Source organism: Oncorhynchus kisutch, linkage group LG6 (assembly GCF_002021735.2).
Source record: "Oncorhynchus kisutch isolate 150728-3 linkage group LG6, Okis_V2, whole genome shotgun sequence".
NCBI lineage: Eukaryota > Metazoa > Chordata > Actinopteri > Salmoniformes > Salmonidae > Oncorhynchus > Oncorhynchus kisutch.
In genome coordinates, this window is record NC_034179.2 from 75,418,954 (window position 1) to 75,441,405 (window position 22,452).

The 22,452-nt window shown below is 42.6% G+C and overlaps 1 protein-coding gene across 2 annotated transcripts; it reads left to right on the top strand.

The window, feature by feature from the left end:
• The first annotated feature begins 4,120 nt into the window (after nucleotides 1-4,120).
• Nucleotides 4,121-22,331, top strand: LOC109898575 (uncharacterized). Of its 2 annotated transcripts, none has more exons than XM_020493594.2 (6): nucleotides 4,121-4,501; nucleotides 5,601-5,644; nucleotides 8,511-8,576; nucleotides 8,667-8,733; nucleotides 19,945-20,239; nucleotides 20,382-22,331. In XM_020493594.2, exons 1-6 carry the CDS (start codon nucleotides 4,433-4,435, stop codon nucleotides 21,053-21,055), a joined length of 1,215 nt encoding a protein of 404 aa, XP_020349183.1. In that variant the 5' UTR covers nucleotides 4,121-4,432; the 3' UTR covers nucleotides 21,056-22,331. The 2 variants fall into 2 exon arrangements, with proteins under 2 accessions (XP_020349183.1, XP_020349182.1); XM_020493593.2 differs by having other exon boundaries at nucleotides 4,128-4,501; nucleotides 19,927-20,239.
• The last annotated feature ends 121 nt before the right edge of the window (nucleotides 22,332-22,452 follow it).

The following is a 22,452-nucleotide window of genomic DNA, read 5'->3' on the forward strand; positions in this document are numbered from 1 at the left end:
ACATTCTTAGGCACATGAATATGATGGTCTGCTTGAAACAAGTTGGTATTACAGACCGGGTCAGGGATAGGTTGAAAATGTCAGTGAAGACACTTGCCAGCTGGTCAGCGCATACTCTGAGTACGAGTCCTGGTATTTCGTCTGGCCCCGCAGCCTTTCGAATGTTATCTGTTCATCTGTTCTTACTCACATCGGCTACGGAGAGCGAGATTACACAGTCGTTTGGAATAGCTGGTGTTCTCATGCATGGTTCAGGGTTGTTTGCCTCAATGTGAGCTTGTCTGGTAGGCTTGGGTCACTGGGCAGCGTCACTACTCCTTGTCATGTGTTGTACTTGTATCAATGGGACCTATGCTTACAGATCTATAACACTTTTCAGGGCAGGGAGGGAGCTGTGAGGACATCTACTAGAGGTGAGTGATGTCTCCCAGAGGCCCACATACAAATTACAGACTTCACAGTCAATCAGCCAATCATCATAACTCTTGGATTTAAGCCATGTCAACCGAAGGTAAACACTGCATCCGTGCATGTGTGTATGCATTTGTTTACTGTTCATTGCATTTGCGTTGGTCTATTATAGCTGAACTGGGGCCTTGTGGATTGACAGCTTGTGGATATTGGCTTCTATACCCAATAGTGCTACTGTGTATGTTATCTGTGTTATCAGTGGAGATTTTAGCATATACATCTTGGTAGGGTAAACTAAAAAAGTGTGGCCAGCAAGGCCACCACACAACACAACACTAAACAATACATGAATTGGTCTTTAACGGTGACAAACGGTGCCCACAAACTGTTAGGGCCTACATAAAGCTGTACCAACAGCAGTCCCAACACCTTACCACTGCTTCACCTGGCTATCAGTGGAGCCTTGTCTGGCAGTGAAACAGTTCATTCAGACTCATTTACTGCCTTTTAAAAAAACACACTACCGTTCAAAAGTTTGGGGTCACTTAGCAATGTCCTTGTTTTTGAAAGAAAAGCAAATTTTTTGTCCATTAAAATAACATCAAATTGATCAGAAATACAGTGTAGACATTGTTAGTGTTGTAAATGACTATTGTAGCTGGAAACGGCTGATTTTTAATGGAATATCTACATAGGCATACAGAGGCCCATTATCAGCAACCATCACTCCTGTGTTCCAATGGCACATTGTGTTAGTTAATCCAAGTTTATCATTTTAAAAACTGAAGATCTCGTACAACGCTGTTAACTACTCTTTTCACAGAACAGTGCAAACTGGCTCTAACCAGAATAGAAAGAGGAGTGGGAGGCCCCGGTGCACAACTGAGCAAGAGGACAAGTACATTACATTGTCCTCAACTGGCAGCTTCATTAAATAGTACCCGCAAAACACCCGTCTCAAAGTCAACAGTGAAGAGGCAACTCCGGGATGCTGGCCTTCTAGGCAGAGTTCCTCTGTCCAGTGTCTGTGTTCTTTTGCCCATCTTAATATTTTATTTTTATTGGCCCGTCTGAGATATGGCTTTTTCTTTGCAACTCTGCCTAGAAGGCCAGCATCCCGGAGTCGCCTCTTCACTGTTGACGTTGAGACTGGTGTTTTGTGGGTACTATTTAATGATTTATGTATTATTTATTTATTCAGCACTTTTGAACTGTACAGTGACAGAATTCAGAACATGGGCCGTTCTTACAGTATTCCAAGTCAGGGGGCATATAAGCAGACAATGAAAGCTCTTACAATATTTGATGATGACATTTCTCTAAAACATGGGCATGTACATGTGCACCAACAGATCAGAACAGTAGGCTAAATTATGAGAGGAAAAGTGACCAAATTATTAGGGTGAGGCACATAGTCTACTAACAGCTTACTACACAACATACGCTTAGAATTTTTTCTTCGCTACAGTATACATATATCCCTGGCATATTACATCATTTATGCAGCAGCATACAATAAAAAAATGTCTGACCTTGTTGTGCTGTGCTCACTTGAACAGGAAGGTGGCGCGGCAGTCCTTTGTGGGCAAATTGTATCATCAAAGTCTGGCATTCTCTGGATTTATGGTGCTTTCAAGACAACTGGGAACTCGGAAAAAAGCGAGGTCTAATCATGACGTTAGTGATCTTCAGGGCGGAGCTCTAGAAAGAGGCCTGAGTTCCCGACTTGGAATTCTGAGTTGGATGACCGTTCAAAACGTATTTTCCCAGTTTTTTTTACGAGTTCCCAGTTGTCTTCAACTCACTGAAGTCTGAGATTTCCCAGTTCCGAGTTTCCAGTTGTTTTGAAAGCGGCAGAAGTCATGCTGGATTGACAGCATGGCCAATGTTGAATGTTTATCCTTTTAAGCTTGGAAAAGAGACCCTTAAACCTAGACTTGGATCACACATCCACTCCCCTGAATAGCATGCTAGTGATTGCTTTGCAATGCTTGCAGTTAGCCACCGATTCCTTCCAAACCACTCATTGTTGAATTTGCGATTTCCAACTTGTTGTGTATTGTTTATGTCCAATGGCCGATGAGCACCAATACGTATTATCTATCATTTCTCTTCATAATTTATCTTCGTATGACAAGAATTGAAAAGGATTTGCCAGTAGATTGTCGACTTAATTCATGATGATGACTGCTAGCTTGCTAGCTAAGATTTTTTAAATATGATGTAGACATTATCAGTCCAATCAAAGCTACTGTAGATATAACATGATTTGACAATTTTATCTGTGGCCAATAACCTTGAGACTTCTTGGAAGGGCACTTCTAATGTAACTCTATGGCAGCACCCAAGGGGCTTGAATTTTTGAGCTCTCCCTATAGATTTTGCAAAACAGGCACACAAAAAAAAAATAGAGGGCCTGTCGGGAATGGCGGGTCACCACTGTGTGTTGTACATGGCGAAATGAAATAAACATTCTATCAAATTACCCTACAATAAGAGTGTGATTGGGGCAAGTCTGTATATGCAATTAAATTATTATTTAATGAGGCTATACATATTTCGGTTGAAAAACATCATCCTATTTCCTTTAGAAACCATTGTCGTTTTTCCAATCTTGTACTTATCTTGTTTGTTTTTTGGTTACATGTACTGTAGAAGAAATATGTCTTCTTTTAGCTATTTTAGAAGCCCCTTGCTGTGTAATTAATGGCCGGAGTGCCATATTTGAAACCATTTTTGCATACAGCTGGAGGTGTAGACATTCCCCAGCCAAACTGCAGAAGGCTTTCATTTCCAATTCAGATCATTCCTGTCCATTCAACTGTTACATAAAACTACACTGTCCCAGTCCCAGATTCTTGCAATATACTATATAATTCCCTAACCATCACACAAATAGGTGCACAGACACCTTCTGGATATCAGATCCCCAATTATTTTAAGAGATTTAAAGCATGTTCTCTGTTGGTTCAATGTTGAGATGAGCCTATGTTTCATGCCATCTGTTGTGTAGATCAAGTTACAGTTTATGCATCAATTCCATATGAATAGGGAAACAAAATAGGCACCATCTCATGTAATAATTTTAGCACCTATCTTTCCTATTAATTCGGGATAGAGGCATGCAGCTTGATAACAGATAGCCTAGCATCACATGGGACCTGGAACTATTTTGACATTAGATAATTATCCTTGATATTTTAACAAGATGGAAAACAATCATGTGCCAAAAATTCGACAGATGTTCCTCAATGGTATTTAAAGAAAACAACCCATAAAACGCATTTAAGAGTTTATAGAATAATACTCATATTCTTGAAATACTGTGTTTTGCAATAGTGAAAGACCCAGGCGTACTATTGACAAGATAGTCGAGTGACCACTCCAACAATGGAAATACATGTCCTCAAAGATGGAAGGCAGCGGGAGGAGGCGCGATCAGGTGGGGCCATTCTAGCCAATGAGAGGGCAGATACGCGTGTGAACAAGAGGCACAACTCCAATATAAAGTCGTTTTTTAAAAGTTGACGGAATACCACGTTTGTCCACTTATATCAGTGCATTCGCAACAACCTAACCATTACGAAAGTTAAATTCTATCAAATAATCCTCACGTAGCAAATTAGCAAAAAATACTCACTTCTTGGTCTGATTTTCGTGGGACAGATTTTGAGCGAAGTAAACCCTCTCGCTTAGCCTCTTCTTCTCTGTCCATTATTGGGGGCTCGGCGCATCGTACCAGAGTCAGAGGGAGCGCGCTTGACTGAAGCACGCGCCAGGCAGTGATGTGTCGCAGATTTTTAAAACTCAGAAAGAGAACCTAAAATACCGCTCAACTATCTAATACTTGCATGTGAGTAAGTGATAAAGACTCCAAGAATAGAACATGGTTGTAGAGTAGGTAAAAAGCTTGTTTTAGCCGCTGCAGTGAGTTTGGGGGATTTGGGGGGATTTGTCTTGGAAAGAACGAGAAACATTCCGCGTTCCCTGTTTTGAGCGTGCGACTAGCAACCTAGGAGCGATGGAACTGTCATCTATAGGCGAACAAGTGTTTGCAGTTGAATCAATAACCAAGAAGAGAGTCAGAAAGGTAAGCAATGTAGCCGTGTTTCCGAATAGAAATGTAGTCTACCTATCATTGGTGTCTTATGGTTTTAACAGCCAATGTTCTACCTGTACTCTTACAGAGTATATATCAGCCATTACACAAAAGTATTGCTACGCACTTTCCGTAGTTTACGCAATATCTTAATATTGTCATTCTGCTGCGTGAAAGCTGCTAATTATAACACGCAAAAAGTTGATAATAGATTCTGCACAGAATGTTGCCTGTTGGCTACATCATTTTGAATAAAGAGATTGTGGAATCTTTTCGTTTTCCTTGGTTTGTGTATGTTGTATGTTCTGAATATAGACTGCTACCTCAAGTAGTAAAATGTAGAAGGGGTGTGTTTACCAAAATCGGGTCTCCATCGTGGGGTATCACTGGTGGGATTGTCCGCGCGGCCAATGTGTGTGAGCTACGCAGTTTTTTTGTACGTTACGCCAACAGGAGGAGAACAGAGGACGGGATGATGGATTGGGGTATCTGCGTGAGAACAAAAACTGCTGCGTAATGTTACACCTCGCATGATCCATTCAATATAGTCCTATTATGTTGTTGTAGTATGATCATCACAATGAGCCTATGTTTTTGTTTTTTATGGTATGAATCTTACTATGCATTTATTTATGCTTTAATGTGGTAAAGTTGGTTTGAAAATTGAAGATTATAATACAGTAATGTTTCATTCTATGTATTGAGTATTCTATACACGCACGCCGTACAATTATATTTTGTCAATGGGTGGTCCAAAGCGGAGACCTTCGATGTGCAGCACGTTGCGCAATACAAGTTGTTTACATGTAAAGTCCTACCTATTTTCATCGCTTTTTGACGTTCAATAAAACTATTTGACATAAAACCCATCCATGTGCGATCACGTCATCACCATAGTAGAGTTCGAGGCCTTTACATTGACGTCATCTCGTACAATCTCCATTTGAAAATTAAAAATTACCCCAATGATCTCGACACCGACCCTTTAAAGCGACAGTCATCTTTTTATGCTCCATGAACTACCGTGCAAAGAGTACTAATTGTGTTATTTGCTCTCTTGCTAAATGTGCCTTTCTCTTTTGCTTCTTAGGGTAATGTGGAATACTTATTGAAGTGGCAGGGATGGCCACCAAAGTAAGTATTCTTCTTATTAATTAGTGAATGCATTACAAATGTTTATGAGTCATGTATGTATGACTGATGTTTTATCCTCCCACTGACCTGGGTACATATAGTGCCATCAGAAATTATTTACACCCATTGACCTTTTCCATATTTTGCTGTGTTACAGGCCAAATATTTTTGTTTGTTCACAATACCCCATAATATCAAAGTAGAATTATATTTTTAGAAAAGTTTACAAATTAATTAAAAATTAAAAGCGCAAATGTATTGTGCCAATAAGTATTCAACCCTTTTGTTATGGCAAGCCTAAATAAGTAAACATTTGCTTAACATGTCACATAATGAGTTGCTTGGACTCACTCTGTGTGCAATAATAGTGTTGAACATAAAATGTGTTATTACTACCTCATCTTTGTACTGTACACATACAGTTATCTGTAAGGTCCCTCCGGTGAGCAGTGAATGTCAAACACAGATTAAACCACAAAGACCAGGGAAGTTTACCAATGCCTCGCCAAGAAGGGCCCCTATTGGTAGATGGGTAAAAAAAAAATGTAGGTGTCCTTCCTAACTTAGTTGTTGGAGAGGAAGGAAACCGCTCAGGGATTTCACCATGATGCCAATGGTGACTTTAAAACATATTAATGGCTGTGATAGGAGAAAACTAAGGATGGATCCACAACGTTGTAGTTACTCCACAATACTAACCTAATTGACAGAGTGAAAAGAAGGAAGCCTGTACAGAATAAAAAATATTCCAAAACATGCATCCTGTTTGCAACAAGGCACTAAAGTAACACTGCAAAAAATGTGGCAAAGCAATTCACTTTTTGTCCGGAATACAAAGTGTTATGTTTTGGAAAAATCCAATACAACACATTAATGAGTACAACTCTCCTAATTTCAAGCATAGTGGTGGCTGCCTCATGTTATGTGTATGCTTGTAATCGTTAAGGACTGGGGAGTTTTTCAGGATTAAAAAAATGGAATGGAGCTAAGCACATGCAAAATCCTTGAGGAAAAGCTGGTTCATGCTGCTTTCCACCAGACACTGGAAGATGAATTCACCTTTCAGCAGGACAATAACCTAAAACACAAGGCCAGTGGCCGAGTTACAGTTTTGACTTAAATCTATAGCAAGATCTGAAAATGCTTGTCTAGCAATGATCAATAACCAATTTAACAGAATTTAAATAATTTTGAAAACAATAACCAATTTAACAGAATTTAAATAATTTTGAAAACAATAATGGGCAAATGTTGCATAATCCAGGTGTGGAAAGAGACTTACCCAGAAAGAATTACAGCTGAAATCGCTGCCAAAGGTGATTCTAACATGTATTGACTCAGGGGGTTGAATACCTATGTAAATTAAAATGTCTAAAAACATGTTTTGTGGGGTATTGTGTGTAGATGGGTGAGAAAATATATTGAATCCATTTTGAATTCAGGCTGTAACACAACAAAATGTGGAATAAGTCAACGGGTGTGAATACTTTCTGAAGGCACTGTAATGTTCCCTCTGCTTCTGATGTCTTAGTAAAAACCTCATATCATTGGTTAAAGTGCATCTTATATTTAACACCCCTAATTCCGATTTCCTTAATCAAGGAAGTACACTGACAGGAGAACTGGCAACCACCGTACGCCATTTGGTGCATTTTCGTAATGTGAAGAGTCCGTCCAGATCCAGCGTTAATCCGATTCCGCACGCATCTAAAACTGAAGGGTACCCTTGTTTACCAACACTTTCAATAGAAATAGAGGGGTATACAACGACGCTAGCTAGATCTACTCAGGATTTTCCAAAGTTAGCTAGCTTCACATTCCAGCTCAGGCTTCATCCATGTTACGACTATGCATTTAGATTCTTCAGCTGCCGCTAACTCCAGCCAGGTTTGTAACTGCGCTTGCATGTCGCACGTGACTAGTCGAACGCCGAAATCTTCATTGATAAAATGCTGAAACAGGAATCCATCAGCAAGTCTGTGCCACATTTGACTTTTTTGCTGAAATGAAAGAACTTATCCTGCAAATTCAGCAGACTATGGTGTGAAATAGGTTATTAGAAGTGGTGTCTTTTATTACACAATTGTTAATGCTGTCTTTGGGTGCACGAGCACCTTTTTTCCCCCCACACCTATCGATAAAATTATTGTATTAAGTCATATGAAAATTGTACTGTGTGTGACGTTTCAAATTCTCACTACACATTACTAAATGTGTAGTGAGATACTGTAGGGTATTTGAATATTATTAACACAATAAAAAATTCAATCAGTCCTCTTAAATGGTTTCGGAGAATGAAGGGGATGATGACTTGCTCTTTGCAGGAGGGAGGGAATCTGATTTGATTGGTCCTCAACTCTCAGCTCAAGCACTTCATTTAGGATAAAGTGAAGTTAGCCTGCCCCAGAGCACGTTAGAGCTAAAGTATTCGTTGCCATATAAATCTACCTGGCTAAAAGGTGAGCCACCTTCGTGTCAACAGTTATCGAGAGTTGAACTCAGAATTGACCAAAGTTAGCTCGCTAACTCCTCTATCCCCCTTAGCAGTATACCCCTCAGGAGTCAAGACAAGTGGGGAAACCATAACAAATTCCAGAACGACTCACTTGCGCAATAGAGGTTGACATTTAAATGTGTCTGGTGATTGATTTGGTGTATTTGTAATGATATCTAATGACAATTTACATTCTGCCAGGGTTTTAAAAGGTAAGGTATAACCGCTAGCAGTCTCTATACATAAATTCATTGAATGTTCACAAATGATTCTATAACAACTCCTGTCATTGTACCTCCTTGCCTTATTCAAGGGGATCATGCCATGATGATCCTGCATAAACGGTGCTTATAGAGTGTGATTGTTTTACAGGTACAGCACCTGGGAACCAGAGGACCACATACTGGACCCACGCCTGGTGCTGGCTTATGAAGAGAAGTGAGTAGTACTGAGAGTGCTGTTAGTATGAATACCGCATACTAGTTTTGCTCCAGCCATTGCAATTTCATATTGTCTGTGTCTTATCAGGGAGGAGAAGGACCGAGCCCTGGCATACCGCAGGAAAGGACTCAGACCACGGAGACTCGTCTTGCGGGTACAGCGCTTACCTTTCTCCTTGTCCAGAACATCCACTTTCTTAATCCATTTTTATGTCCCTTACATTAACATAGCAATTACAAAAATGACTAAACTTAACTTAATATACTTTTATCTTAAGCCTGTGTCACACAAAGCAATTGATGTGTCATCTCAAGCAACTTTGCTGATACATGAAGCAGTTCAAACGCAATTGAAATTGCATGCAATGTCCAATCTTGTCATCATGGTTGCATAAATTATTTGATATCCAAATGTTTACTAATTGTAACAACATCGATATACAGTGCATTCGGAAAGTATTCAGATCCCTTGACTTTTTCAACATTTTGTTACGTTACAGCCTTATTCTAAAATTGATTAAATAAAAACATTTCCTAATCAATCTACACACATACCCCATAATGACAAAGTGAAAACAGGTTTTTAGAAATGTTTGCAAATGTAATAAAAAACAGATACCTTATTTACGTAAGTATTCAGACCCTTTGCTATGAGACTAGACATTTTGCTCAGGTGCATCCTGTTTCCATTGATCATCCGTGAGAGGTTTCTACAACTTGATTGGAGTCCACCTGTGGTAAATTCAATTGATGGGATATGATTTGGAAAGGCACACACCTGTCTATATAAGGTCCCACAGTTGACAGTACATGTCAGAGCAAAAACCAAGCCATGAGGTCAAAGGAATTGTCCGTAGAGCTCTGAGACAGGATTGTGTTGAGGCACAGGTCTGGGGAAGGGTACACAAAAAAATGTTTGCAGCATTGAAGGTCCCCAAGAACACAGTGGCTTCCATTATTCTTAAATGGAAGAAGTTTGGAACCACCAAGACTCTTCCTCGAGCTGGCCGCAAGGCCAAACTGAGAAATCGGGGGAGAAGGGCCTTGGACAGGGAGGTGACCAAGAAGCCGATGGTCACTCTGACAGAGCTCCAGAGTTCCTCTGTGGAGATGGGAGAACCTTACAGAAGGACAACCATCTCTGCAGCACAATCAGGCCTTTATGGTAGAGTGGCCAGATGGAAGCCACTCCTCAGTAAAAGGCACAACAGCCCACTTGGAGTTTGCCAAAAGGCACCTAAAGGACTTTCAGACCATGAGAAGCAAGATTCTCTGGTCTGATGAAACCAAGATGGAACTCTTTGGCCTGAATGCCAAGCGTCACGTCTGGCGGAAACCTGGCACCATCCCTACGGTGAAGCATGGATGTGGCAGCATCATGCTGTAGGGATGTTTTTCAGTGGCTGTGGGGATGTTTTTCAGTGTAGCGACTCTCCCCATCCAACCTGACAGAGCTTGAGAGGATCTGCAGAGAAGATTGGGAGAAACTCCCCAAATACAGGTGTGCCAAGCTTGTAGTGTCATACCCATGAAGACTCAAGGCTGTAATCGCTGCCAAAGCTGCTTAAACAAAGTACTGAGTAAAGGGTCTGAATACTTATGCAAATGTAATATTCCCAAAAACCTGTTTTTGCTTCCTCATTATGGTGTATTGTGTGTAGATGGATAAGGGGAAAAAAGCTATTTAATCCATTTTAGAATAAGGCTGTAACATAACAAAATGTGGAAAAAGTCAAGAGGTCTGAATACTTTCTGAATGCACTGTATATTTACAGCCCTCTTTTCCCCAATAAAACGAAATGTGCAACGTTGATTCAAAGTCTCTGAGGTGACCAGGACATGGGTGTGTCCTAACAGGGTGAGGAGACAAAGTAGCCAGTGGTGGTTGTAGTTCTGGGGCCTGACCAGCTTGCACAATATCCTTCCTGTATGACTGGCGGGGTATTGGGGCTGTGGGCGGGGATCAGTTTCCATTTCTATAGTTCAGTATAGGCAGTCAGCAAATGCAGCTTGCATGCCAATGAGACCCATTGACTAACTGGATATAGCACCGCTCCAGACACATGTACATGGGCATTGATGGACAGTTGGTGGGTTGCAGAGGAAGTGGAGCTGATCAAGCATGGTGCACAAAGACCACTATCTCAGTCAATCCCCAGCCACCATAAACAATCACATACAGCAAGTTTTACCATCCTGATGTGCCTCTTGTTTGCCATAAATGGCATATTTTCTTTATAGGTATGTTGGAATTACTGCACAGTTTTCCAGACCAATGCATATGTCACCCCAGCATAAGAGCTCATTCTTTACGATGCAGCCCATTTCAGGTCTCACATGGGCTGGCCAGCCATGGTTGGTAGCTAAATAGGTATGAGGACAATGCACGCCATCAATTTCCAGACAGCATGTTGGCTGTTGAATGGCCTCTAGACATGTGGCAGTCCAGTTCCATGGTGTCTCTGTCTCTAGTAACTGCCTGAGGAGAGGACTGATTGTGGAGTGGGCCTATCAGTGCAATTCCTATGACATGCCCACTAAGTTGATGGTATTTCTTGTCAATGAGTGTTCATTGTAGTGAACCTTATGCGCTTGTGACGTGTGGTTGCCTCCTCCCCATACACCATAATGTCAAAAAGTCAACATATACGGCAACTCCAGGGCAGACAGCCAGGATGGTGGACATGATTGTCTGGAAGAAGCAGCTCAACCTGAACAGTATAAGAGTGCACTGGAACATCCCAATGTGCATCATTAATGCAGTGAGCCAGAGGAAGGTCATGTTCGATTCAGGCAACGTATTGTACTAGCAATGAATCAAAGCTCACTTCTAAATGATAAGGATGTGACTTAAGAGCCCAATCCTGGAAGTGCAAGTTATGAGGGCAAGTTGTAGAACTAGGGAGAGGGTGCCAGAGTCCAGGGTTGGATGTTTCTCTTTCCTTTCATTGGAGCCTCCCAGTTGCCTCATTGACACTCATAGGCTTGTGGGGTTGCCATCCCAAGCAGTCTGCTGCCTTTTTATACAGTGCCTTCAGAAAGTATTTATTCAACATTTTGTTACAAGCTGGATTCAAAATTGATTAAAAAAATTTCTCTCACATATCTACACACTACCCCATAATGACAAAGTGAAAACATGTTTTTTGAAATTGTTGCAAATATATTGAAAATAAAGTACAGAAATATCTGACAAGGTCAATACATGTTAGAATCTCTTTTGGCAGTGATTACAGCTGTGAGTCTTTAAGAGCTTTGCACACCTGGATTAGCACATTATTTATTTGTTTATTCTTCAAGCTTTGTCAAGTTGGTTGTTGAATTTAGCTAGACAGCCATTTTCAAGTCTTGCTATAGATTTTCAAGCTGATTTAAGCAAAAACTGAAACTAGGCCAATGAGGAACATTCAGTGTTTTCTTGGTAAGGCTCGTCCAAACTGGCATCAAATCACCTCTATCACCTGTGGCTGGATACGCCACTCCGCAGACTGAGGCTATCCTCTCGACAATAGGTCTGCACCTAGATTCAACTGGCATGGAATGTGCGCTGCTGACAGTGAGCGCAGGTGTGTGTGCCCACAGATGATCCGTGATGCCACTTGTGGCATGGCCAGTGAGCGGACTCCGCCCTGGCGATTGACGTACGCGATCGAGGTTGAGTTGTTGGAATGAATCAGAACGTGATTCATTCCGAAAAACTAATTTTGCCTCTCTCCTGGGGGCAAAATGTAATAGAATCAGCCGAATCGCTTCCAGCTCCAAAACATTTATATGAAGATTTGTGTTCTTCCCACTGACTGTTCGTTATGCGTCCATCTTAAACTGCCCCCCCATCCCTTCAGGGAGGTGTCGGTCTTTATGACAACCTGCAAGACTACTGGACCCAGCTGAGAGTATCCTTGGGATTTGCCAGAAGGATAGGCTGTGGTGACATTGCCACGTAATGGTTATCATTCGATAACGGTCTCTGTTCGGATGAATGCGTTGGCTTATAAACCATTGTTGGATAGGTCTCATGCGTAATAGGCCAAGTGGTAAAACTGCTGATGCCACAACCATCAGCCCCTGTAAAACCATAACCCGGCGAGCCCTGAAAGTACGGCTCCGGTGGAGTGTGCATGCTGCAGTCAGAATGCACCTCTGTCTGGTGACTGTTAGACGTGAGTGCATAGAGTTCAGTTCCAAGCCTAAGAAGCTTGTCTGTTGGTGAAGAGTGAGAGAACTCTTTTCACAGTTTATCAGGAAAACCAGATTGTGGATATGATTTATCACTATCCTGGTGTGTGTCTCGACCAATTCTCTCGACTTCGCTATTATAAGACAGTCGTCTAGATAGCACAATATCCGTATCTTGTCTGTCTGACTACTTTGAATAGACGGCGGTGTGTTAACATGCGAAAAGTTTTTGTAATGATTTATTCAACACCCTCAAATCTGAGATCAGTCTCATGCCACTGTCTTTCTTGGCACACGAAAATATGGCTGATAATGATCCGTAATTTTGTCTGCTTCCATAACTGGGCGAATAGCTCCTTTTCCTACAAGGTTATTTCCTGTTCTAGAATAGGGGCCGCTTGAGCTGAAACTGTCGTGGGCGTGACACCAGCAAACTGCAACGCGTAACCCTTCCAAATTGTATTCATTACCCAAGGGGAAGCTGTGCATTCGTGTTTCCATACACTCAGTCTGCTGGACAGGTCTGCTCTTTCTATTAGAGAGGGCAGGGCTGTCATTTGATTTGGAATAGCTAACTGGGCTACAGGCAGAGGCTGCTGTGCAGTTTGACGATTTATATTTTTGACTGTTTAGCCAAGTCACAGGCAGAGGCTGCTGTATGACTGGAATTAAACTGTGTGTCTCTGTGAAACCTAACTGTCCCAGCCCTATGTTTTGCCTTGTGCTCATAGAATCTTTGTCTAAGGCCATGGCGCTCATAAGAACGAGTGGAAAGGAGAATGGATGGGAGACACAGGAGTGTGTACACTTAGTGTGCGCTGGAGGGATGAGTGGAAGTGTGTGTCTTGTGTGCACATATACCGGGCGGCTTTTGCTGGCAGTGGGCAATGTGTAGCTAGTCTTCTCTTTCATGTTGCTACCAGGCGTGGAGCAGGATTCTCTGACTGTAGGATACAACACAAAGTCCCTCACAGGAAGGCTCACAGGCCCTCAGTGGTTTATCCACTCTGTACGCCTGGGCAGCGTGCTGTTGCTGAGGGCGGAGAGGATTGCAGTTCTAGCATCTCGCACCAGCGTGGGACACCTCAGGCGACTGAGTGGGTCTTTCCTGGGCCTGGGAAGCACTAACAGAGCAATGGCGAGCCTCCCCTGTCTTGGTCGAGGCTGGTTGGAATGGGGCAGGGAAAGGAGCCCGGGGCCTGAGTGGCATATATAGCCTTGAAGGCTGCAGAGCCCTTCTGTTGCTGCTCAAACTTTTGTGTGATGGTCTCCACGATAGGCCTGAATAGCCCAAATACTGTGACAGGAGCATTCAGCAGCACGTTCTTCTCCCTTTCTGACATTTGGGTGTATCACACCCATGAACTCCTTGTTGTAAGGGTCCTTGTCAGAGATCGGAGGGGCAGCCGGCGTCTCCTCATTGTCCTCTTCCTCTATGTCTCTTCCTCACTCTGAGCCCTTTCATCTGAGCCAGGATCTCCATAGGCGTCCCATTGGCTGGCATGGAAGTCTCTCAGCTCCCGGTGTGCCGCATCCTCGAAATAAGCAGCAGGTTCGGGAAGGGCAGAGGTGTGGAAACTGTAGAGTATTGGAGAGCTGCTCCTCACCCCCCGTCTGTAGGCTCCCGGGAGCTATACGGGACGAGCTGGGTGGTGGAGAGATAGAGACCAGCTGCAGTTGATGATGGAGGGAAGGCAGAGGAACCCCGGGGCAGTGGATACATAAGAAGGGGTCCGTAAGAGCCAGCTCAGTGCTCTGGTCCAAGCCATCGGGCGCAGTCTCTGTGACGTCCCTCCCCGACATGTGTGCCTTGCACTTGAAGCACTATTTTATCCCGGGAGGGAATGACATCTCTGCCTGAGGAGAAAAAATAATTGAAAAACCTGATGGAATCCCTCTGGTACCTTCACTCAAAGCTTACGAACACTCTTTGAGTGTGATTGGGAAGGCGATTATTTAATAATGACCTCAGAATCTTTGGTCTCCTGCAAATGCGACGCATTAGCTAGCTAGCTAGAAGGACCACTAGCAAAGAGTGGCTAGCAAGCTAGCTGACTCAGGCTACTAAACGGACCGATGTTGAAGGAATCTAAAGAAAAATATATATATACAGTACCAGTCAAAAGTTTGGACATACCTACTCATTCAAGGGTTTTTCTTTATTTTGACTATTTTCTACATTGTAGAATAATAGTGAAGACTTCAAAACTATGACATAACACATATGGAGTCATGTAGCAACCAACAAAGTGTTAAACAAATCAAAATATATTTTTGATTCTTCAAAGTAGCCACCCTTTGCCTTGATGACAGCTTTGCACACTCTTGGCATTCTCTCCACCAGCTTCACCTGGAATGCTTTTCCAACAGTCTTGAAGGATTTCCCACATATGCTGAGCACTTGTTGGCTGCTTTTCCGTCACTCTGCAGTCCAACTCATCCCAAACCATCTCAATTGGGTTGAGGTTGGTTGATTGTGGAGACCAGGTCATCTGATGCAGCCCTCCATCACTCTCCTTCTTGGTCAAATAGCCCTTACACAGCCTGGAGGTGTGTTGGGTCATTGTCCTGTTGAAAAACAAATCATAGTTCCACTAAGCGCAAACCAGATGGGATGGCGTATCGCTGCAGAATGCTGTGGTAGCCATGCTAGTTAAGTGTGCCTTGAATTCTAAATAAATCACAGACAGTGTCACCAGCAAAGCACCATCACACCACCTCCTCCATGCTTCACAGTGGGCACCACACATGTGGAGATCATCCGTTCACCTACTCTGCGTCTCACAAAGCCATGGTGGTTGGAACAAAAAATGTGTACTCATCAGGCCAAAGTACAGATTTCGACTTGTCTAATGCCCATCGCTCGTGTTTCTTTACCCAAGCAAGACACTTCTTATTGGTGTCCTTTAGTAGTGGTTTCTTTGCAGCAATTCACCGATGAAGGCCTGATCCACGCAGTCTCTTCTGAACAGTTAATGTTGAGATGTGTCTGTTACTTGAAACATTTATTTGGGCTGCAATCTGAGGTGCAGTTAACTCTAATGATCTTATCCTCTGCAGCAGGGGTAACTCTGAGTCTTCCTTTCCTGTGACGGCCCTCATGAGAGCCAGTTTCATCATAGCGCTTGATGGTTTTTGCAATTGCACTTGAAGAAACGTTCAATGTTCTTGAAATGTTCCGCATTGACTGACCTTCATGTCTTAAAGTAATGATGGACTGTCATTTCTGCTTGCTTATTTGAGCTGTTCTTTACATAAAATGGACTTGGTCTTTTAGCAAATAGGGCTATCATATGTATACCACCCCTACCTTGTCACAACACAAATGATTGGAAAGAAATTCCATAAATTAACTTCTAACAAGGCAGACCTGTTAATTTAAATGCATTCCAGGTGACAACCCCATGAAGCTGGTTGAGAGAATGCCAAGAGTGTGCAAAACTGTTATTAAGGCATTTTCATTTCTTTAACACATTTTTGTTTACTAAATGATTCCATATGTGTTATTTCATAGTTTTGATGTCTTCACTATTATTCTACAATGATGAAAAATAAGTATAGATGGATGTACAGATGATAAGAATGGTGGCTTTGATAAACAACAGTGGCTGAATAAAGCAAGAGTGACACTCTCCGACAGGGCAGTGCATATTATACCCTTGTGGGAGGGGCCAATCACTGCCTGCCGTGGCAAAGACAGGACTTCGGTGGTTTCATAGTTGAATATGATTCAGTGGTGCTGTCTTACTACTTATAGCATAGTAAGAACTCGATTTCAAGATTAAGTAAAACTCCAACTGTTTTACATTCACCATTGACCTCATGGTGAAAACCCTGAGCGGTTTCCTTCCTCTCCGGCAACTGAGTTAGGAAGGACTACTCTTCTCTTTGTAGTGACTGGGTGTGTTGATACACCATCCACAATTTTTACCTATCTACCAATAGGTGCCCTTCTTTACGAGGCATTGGAAAACATCATTGGTCTTTGTGGTTGAATCGTTGTTTTGAAATTGGATTTGGAGGCAAATCTAGGGGGGCCCCCTAACGTAATTGCAAGAGTAGGGTCTGCACATGACAGTTTTCTGTATCTGAGCCCACTTGCCTTAGAGCCGATTTACAATAGCCACAACATCAATTAAAGTGTAACTGTATGCCTTTTTGTCAGGCATAACCATACAGCACTGAATGAGAGCAAATTTGACTTGGAAAGTTGTGAGGTTTCATTCCACATTCATAGTTGATATTTCCGCCTATTGTACCTGTGATATTTCCTAAATGCTTTAAGATGTCCTAATGTTTTTTTTTTAATGTAGGGCAGATAATTGACTGCTCATATTCCAAATGTTAGCAATATCAGAGCTTGCAATGTTGGATTAAATTAGTTTATGTGGCCCACTACCCCTCCAGCCAGGCATTATTCTGGACCTCTGTCAGTCTCTATGGGGGTGCCAAAGGGTTAATGTCTCAGGCAGACTCTTTTCTCTGTATACATCAATAATGTCGCTCTTGCTGCTGGTGATTCTCTGATCCACCTCTACGCAGACGACACCATTCTGTATACTTCTGGCCCTTCTTTGGACACTGTATTAACAAACCTCCAGTTAAGCTTCAATGCCATACAACTCTCCTTCCGTGGCCTCCGACTGCTCTTAAATGCTAGTAAAACTAAATGCATGCTCTTCAACCGATCGCTGCCTGCACATGCCCGCCCATCTAGCATCACTACTCTGGATGGTTCTGACTTAGAATATGTGGACAATTACAAATACCTAGGTGTCTGGTTAGACTGTAAACTCTCCTTCCAGACTCACATCAAGCATCTCCAATCCAAAATTAAATCTAGAATCGGCTTCCTATTTCGCAAACAAAGCATCCTTCATTCATGCTGCCAAACATACCCTTGTAAAACTGACTATCCTACCGATCCTTGACTTCGGCGATGTAATTTACAAAATATTTTCCAACACTCTACTCAGCAAATTGGATGCAGTCTATCACAGTGCCATCTGTTTTGTCACCACAGCCCTATATACTACCCACCTGTATGCTCTCGTTGGCTGGCCCATATTCGTCATCAAACCCATTGGCTCCAGGTCATCTATAAGTCTTTGCTAGGTAAAGCCCCACCTTATCTCAGCTCACTGGTCACCATAGCAGCACACACCCGTAGCACGCTCTCCAGCAGGTATATTTCACTGGTCACCCCCAAAGCCAACTCCCCCTTTGGCTGCCTTTCCTTCCAGTTCTCTGCTGCCAACGACTGGAGACTCATATCCTCCTCACTAACTTTAAGCATCAGCTGTCAGAGCAGCTTGCAGATCATTGCACCTGTACATAGCCCATCTTTAAATAGCCCACCCAACTACATCATACCCATATTTTATTTATTTTTTGCTCCTTTGCACCCCAGTATCTCTACTTGCACATTGATCTTCTGCACAGCTATCACTCCAGTGTTTTAATTGCTAAATTGTAATTATTTTGCCATTATGGACTATTTATTGCCTTACCTCCCTAATCTTACTTCATTTGCACACACTATATAGACTTCTATTGTGTTATTGACTGTACGTTTGTTTATTCCATGTATAACTCTGTGTTTGTGTCGCACTGCTTTGCTTTATCTTGGGCAGCTCGCAGTTGTAAATTAGAACTTGTTCTCAACTGGCCTACCTGGGTAAGTAAAGGTGAAATAAAAAATAAATAAAAACATTTGGGGAATTTCTCCCATTCTTCTCTGCGGATCCTCTCAAGCTCTGTCAGGTTGGATGTGGAGCATTGCTACACAGCTATTTTCAGGTCTCTCCAGAGATGTTCGATCGGGTTCAAGTCCGGGCTCTGGCTGAGACATTGAGACTTGTCCCGAAGCCAATCCTGGGTTGTCTTGGCTGTGTGCTTAAGGTCGTTGTCCTGTTGGAAGATGGACGTTCGCCCAAGTCTGAGGTCCTGACTGTTCTATTTTCATCAAGGATATCTCTGTGCTCCGTTCATCTTTCCCTTGATCCTGACTAGTCTCCCAGACCCTGCCGCTGAAAAACTTTGCCACAGCATGATGCTGCCACATCCATGCTTCACCGTAGGGATGGTGCCAGGTTTCCTCCAGACGTGACGCTTGGCATTCAGGCCAAAGAGTTCAATTTTGGCAAACTTCAAGTGGGCTGTCATGTGCCTTTTACTGAGGATGGTTGTCCTTCCGAAAGGTTCTCCCATCTCCACAGAGGAATGCTAGAGCTCTGTCAGAGTAACTATCTGGTTCTTGGTCACCTCTCTGACCAAGGACCTTCTCCCCCGATTGCTCAGTTTGGCCGGGTGGCCAGCTCTAGAAAGAGTCTTGGTGGTTCTAAACTTCTTCCATTTAAGAATGATGGAGGCCACGGTGTTCTTTGGGTCCTTCAATTTTGGTACCCTTCCCCAGATCTGTTCCTCGACACAACCCTGTCTCAGAGCTCTACGGACAATTCCTTCTACCTCATGGCTTGGATTTTGCTCTGACATGCACTGTCAACTGTGGGACCTTTATATAGACAGTTGTGTGCCTTTCCAAATCATGTCCAATCAATTGAATTTCCCACAGGTTGACTCCAATGACGTAGAAACATCTCATGGATGATCAATGGAAACAGAATGCACCTGAGCTCAATATCGAGCCTGATAGCAAAGGGTCTGAATACTTTTGTAAATATGGTATTTGCAAAAATTTGCTAACACTTGTTTTCGCTTTGTCATTATTGGGTATTGTGTGTAGATTGCTGAGGATTTTTTTTTCATCCATTTTAGAATAAGGCTGTAACAAAATGTGGAAGAAGTCAAGGGGTCTAAATACTTATCGAAGGCACTGTGTGGGAGACCTTAGAGATATGGAAAAACATGGTTGTGCTTTTTTTTATAACTCGGGTAGCGGTATCTCAAAGACTAAATCCCTTTTTGAAGATTGGCCATTAACGTACTGGGTTGGAGTTCCGAACGGAACGATATGACCATTCATGTAAACTTTTTTCTGTGCCCTGATTAGACATTGCATACAGTCAGTTGCGTGACAGGATTGATTTCTATCTCTTGCGTTGCAACTAAGTTGCTGGCAACTTTTGGGGTGACACACAGCATCATAAATGCCACTTTGTTGCAATCAACAGAAATTGCGTCCAGATTGCTTCGTGTGACATCGGCTTTAGTCTTCTCTTCTCCTACAGAATATCTATGCCATGGACCTCCGTAGTGCACACAAAGTCCCAGATACCCCACGTCTGCGCCTCTCCCTTACGCGCTCCATGGGCTCCGAGCTGGACCAGGGCAGTCTGCCATACAGGGCGGGGGAGGGAGGGAGTGTCTACCGCCGCCTGGCAAGACGCAAGAACAAGCAGCGGGTGTCCAAACCTGTGTCTGACAACAATTCCCTCCAACCACTGACCCGCATACAGGACCCCATGGAGCATGAATGGCAAGGCGCAGAGGAGAGACCGGAATCAGAGTTAACAACAGACACACGTGAAAACAGTCTATTCAGTTTGTTTTCTATCAAACATTTAATGAAACATTTGATCATCTATTTTTTTATCTCGGTTTGAAGGTCAGGATTGGTCCTATTTGTGGTATATTGATCTCATTTCCTGTCTCTTTCTCTCTTAAGGGCATAGCCGGTCAGAGTGCAGCTCTCCCATGATGGAGCAGGAAGTGGAGGAGCCGACTGACAGAGTGGAGTGTTGTGGTTCCGCACTGGGCTCTGGAGATGAGACATTGGGGGGTGGGGCCTTGTTGAGGGTGACAGGGGCATGGTACAGGTCAGAGGGTAGGACCTCTGAAACTGGACAGGAACAAATAGATAGGACTGACCAATCAGAGAGCTGTGTTTCTGCAGAGGGACCAAAAGACAACATTAGCAATAGGTTGGTGGACAGTGCCACCGAAGACGAATTGGGGACAGATACCTTGATTGACAAGGTAGAAAGGTTAGGCACAGCTAATGTTATTGAGAGGGTAGAGGGGTTGGGGACAGATTATTTTATTGACAGGGTAGAGGAGATGGGGGGACATATTCTGATTGACAGGGATAGCACTTCAGTGGTGGATGTTGGAGATGAAACCGTGGCTGATGGTTCTGTGGTCTGTACCGATGTTGAGGTTGCAGAGGAAGTGGTGGAGAATGACACAAAACAGCAAGGTGAAGAGGTTGTGACACAGTGTCCAGACAGTAGCGGCGCAGAAGTGAATCCTGGCAAAGTGATTGTGACCGATGTGACTATCAACTCTTTGACCGTAACTTTCAAAGAGGCCTTGGCAGCTGAAGGGTTTTTTAAGAGCTGAAGGACAGAGTTCTGAGAGAGGATTAGAGAACATGTGAGGTTATACATGAAATGCAGCCCATATGTTGAATTTACCACTTCAGAACATGTTTAGATAAACAACCACAATATAATTTGTCATTAAAGATGTTTACAAAGCCTATGAAAATAAATTGATACCAATTACTAGGGTTTTGGTGAGGTATTGTACCTTAGAGAATTGGGTGGTAATTTTCACATTGTGTTTGGTTCTGGAAAGAAGATTAGTAAGAGAGGATGAGGGAGAGAGCAGTTGACTCCTGAATGTCATATTTATAACATTACTACTTCTCCAACGTCTCTTATTCCAGGAGGCTCATTTCGGTTGCTCTTTTTTCTAAAACTTTTGTATTGTCGTCTGTCTTCCTCAGTATTAACAGTAAGTTCTGCATGTCCTGTATGTCATGCACACCCTTGTCCTCCATTCTATTTGTTAGTTTGATTTCTATAACAAAGAAATAGAAAGGAGAGAAGGAATGCCTGGAGGGATAGAAGTTTAGCATTTCAAGAATAAGGCTGGCTGCGTTGAAGTATTGTTGTTTTTCTTTATTTTACTTCTCAAATTTAAAGAGCCTACCTGAATCTATTTTTGTATTACCATTTGATAGTCCACCCCTCTTGCTAAGCCTTTGTGCATTTCTAAAGAGGGGATATCAGTTTACACCACTCATTCCCAAATGTGTTTTTTAGGTCTCATTTCATTTACTCCTTTTTCTAACGCTTTTGTATAAAGTCGATTGTCTTCCTCAGTATTTACAGTAAGTGCTGCATGTCTCCTGTCAATCACGCACAGCCTTGTCCTTCATTTCATTTAATATGTTTATTTCTATGACAAAAATTGAAAGGAAAGAAGGAATTCTTAAAAGGATAGAAGTTCAGCATTTCAAGAGGAAGGCTGGCTACGTTGAAGTATTGTTTTTACTTCCAGGTAAAACAAAACGACTAATTGATAGTCCACCCCTCGCACGAAGCCTTTGTGCATTTCTAAAGAGGAGATATCAGTTTACACCACTGTTGCAGTAGGAAATGTGCAAATTGAAGCAAATGTTCTCGGTTGTATTTATCGCATGTCACATGTAAAACCTAATTAAATGTCACGTGTTGAAAAATGTATCTTTGGTCACAATGACATGTCAAATGTCTTCTCTATACCATATGCCTAGAAATATAGTGTAAAATCTACTTGTGTTTGAGATTCATATAAACAGGATGGATATTACCTCAACATTTTAGCATGGAATAAAACATGTTAGCAGTAACAGAAGTGTCCTCACTGGTCCATTTTAGCAGCCGTTTTGGAAATGCATTTGCAGCAACTTGTGCCTCTTATCACCACTAGGGGTCAGTCTCCTCAGGGAACCATGTACAGTGGGGAGAACA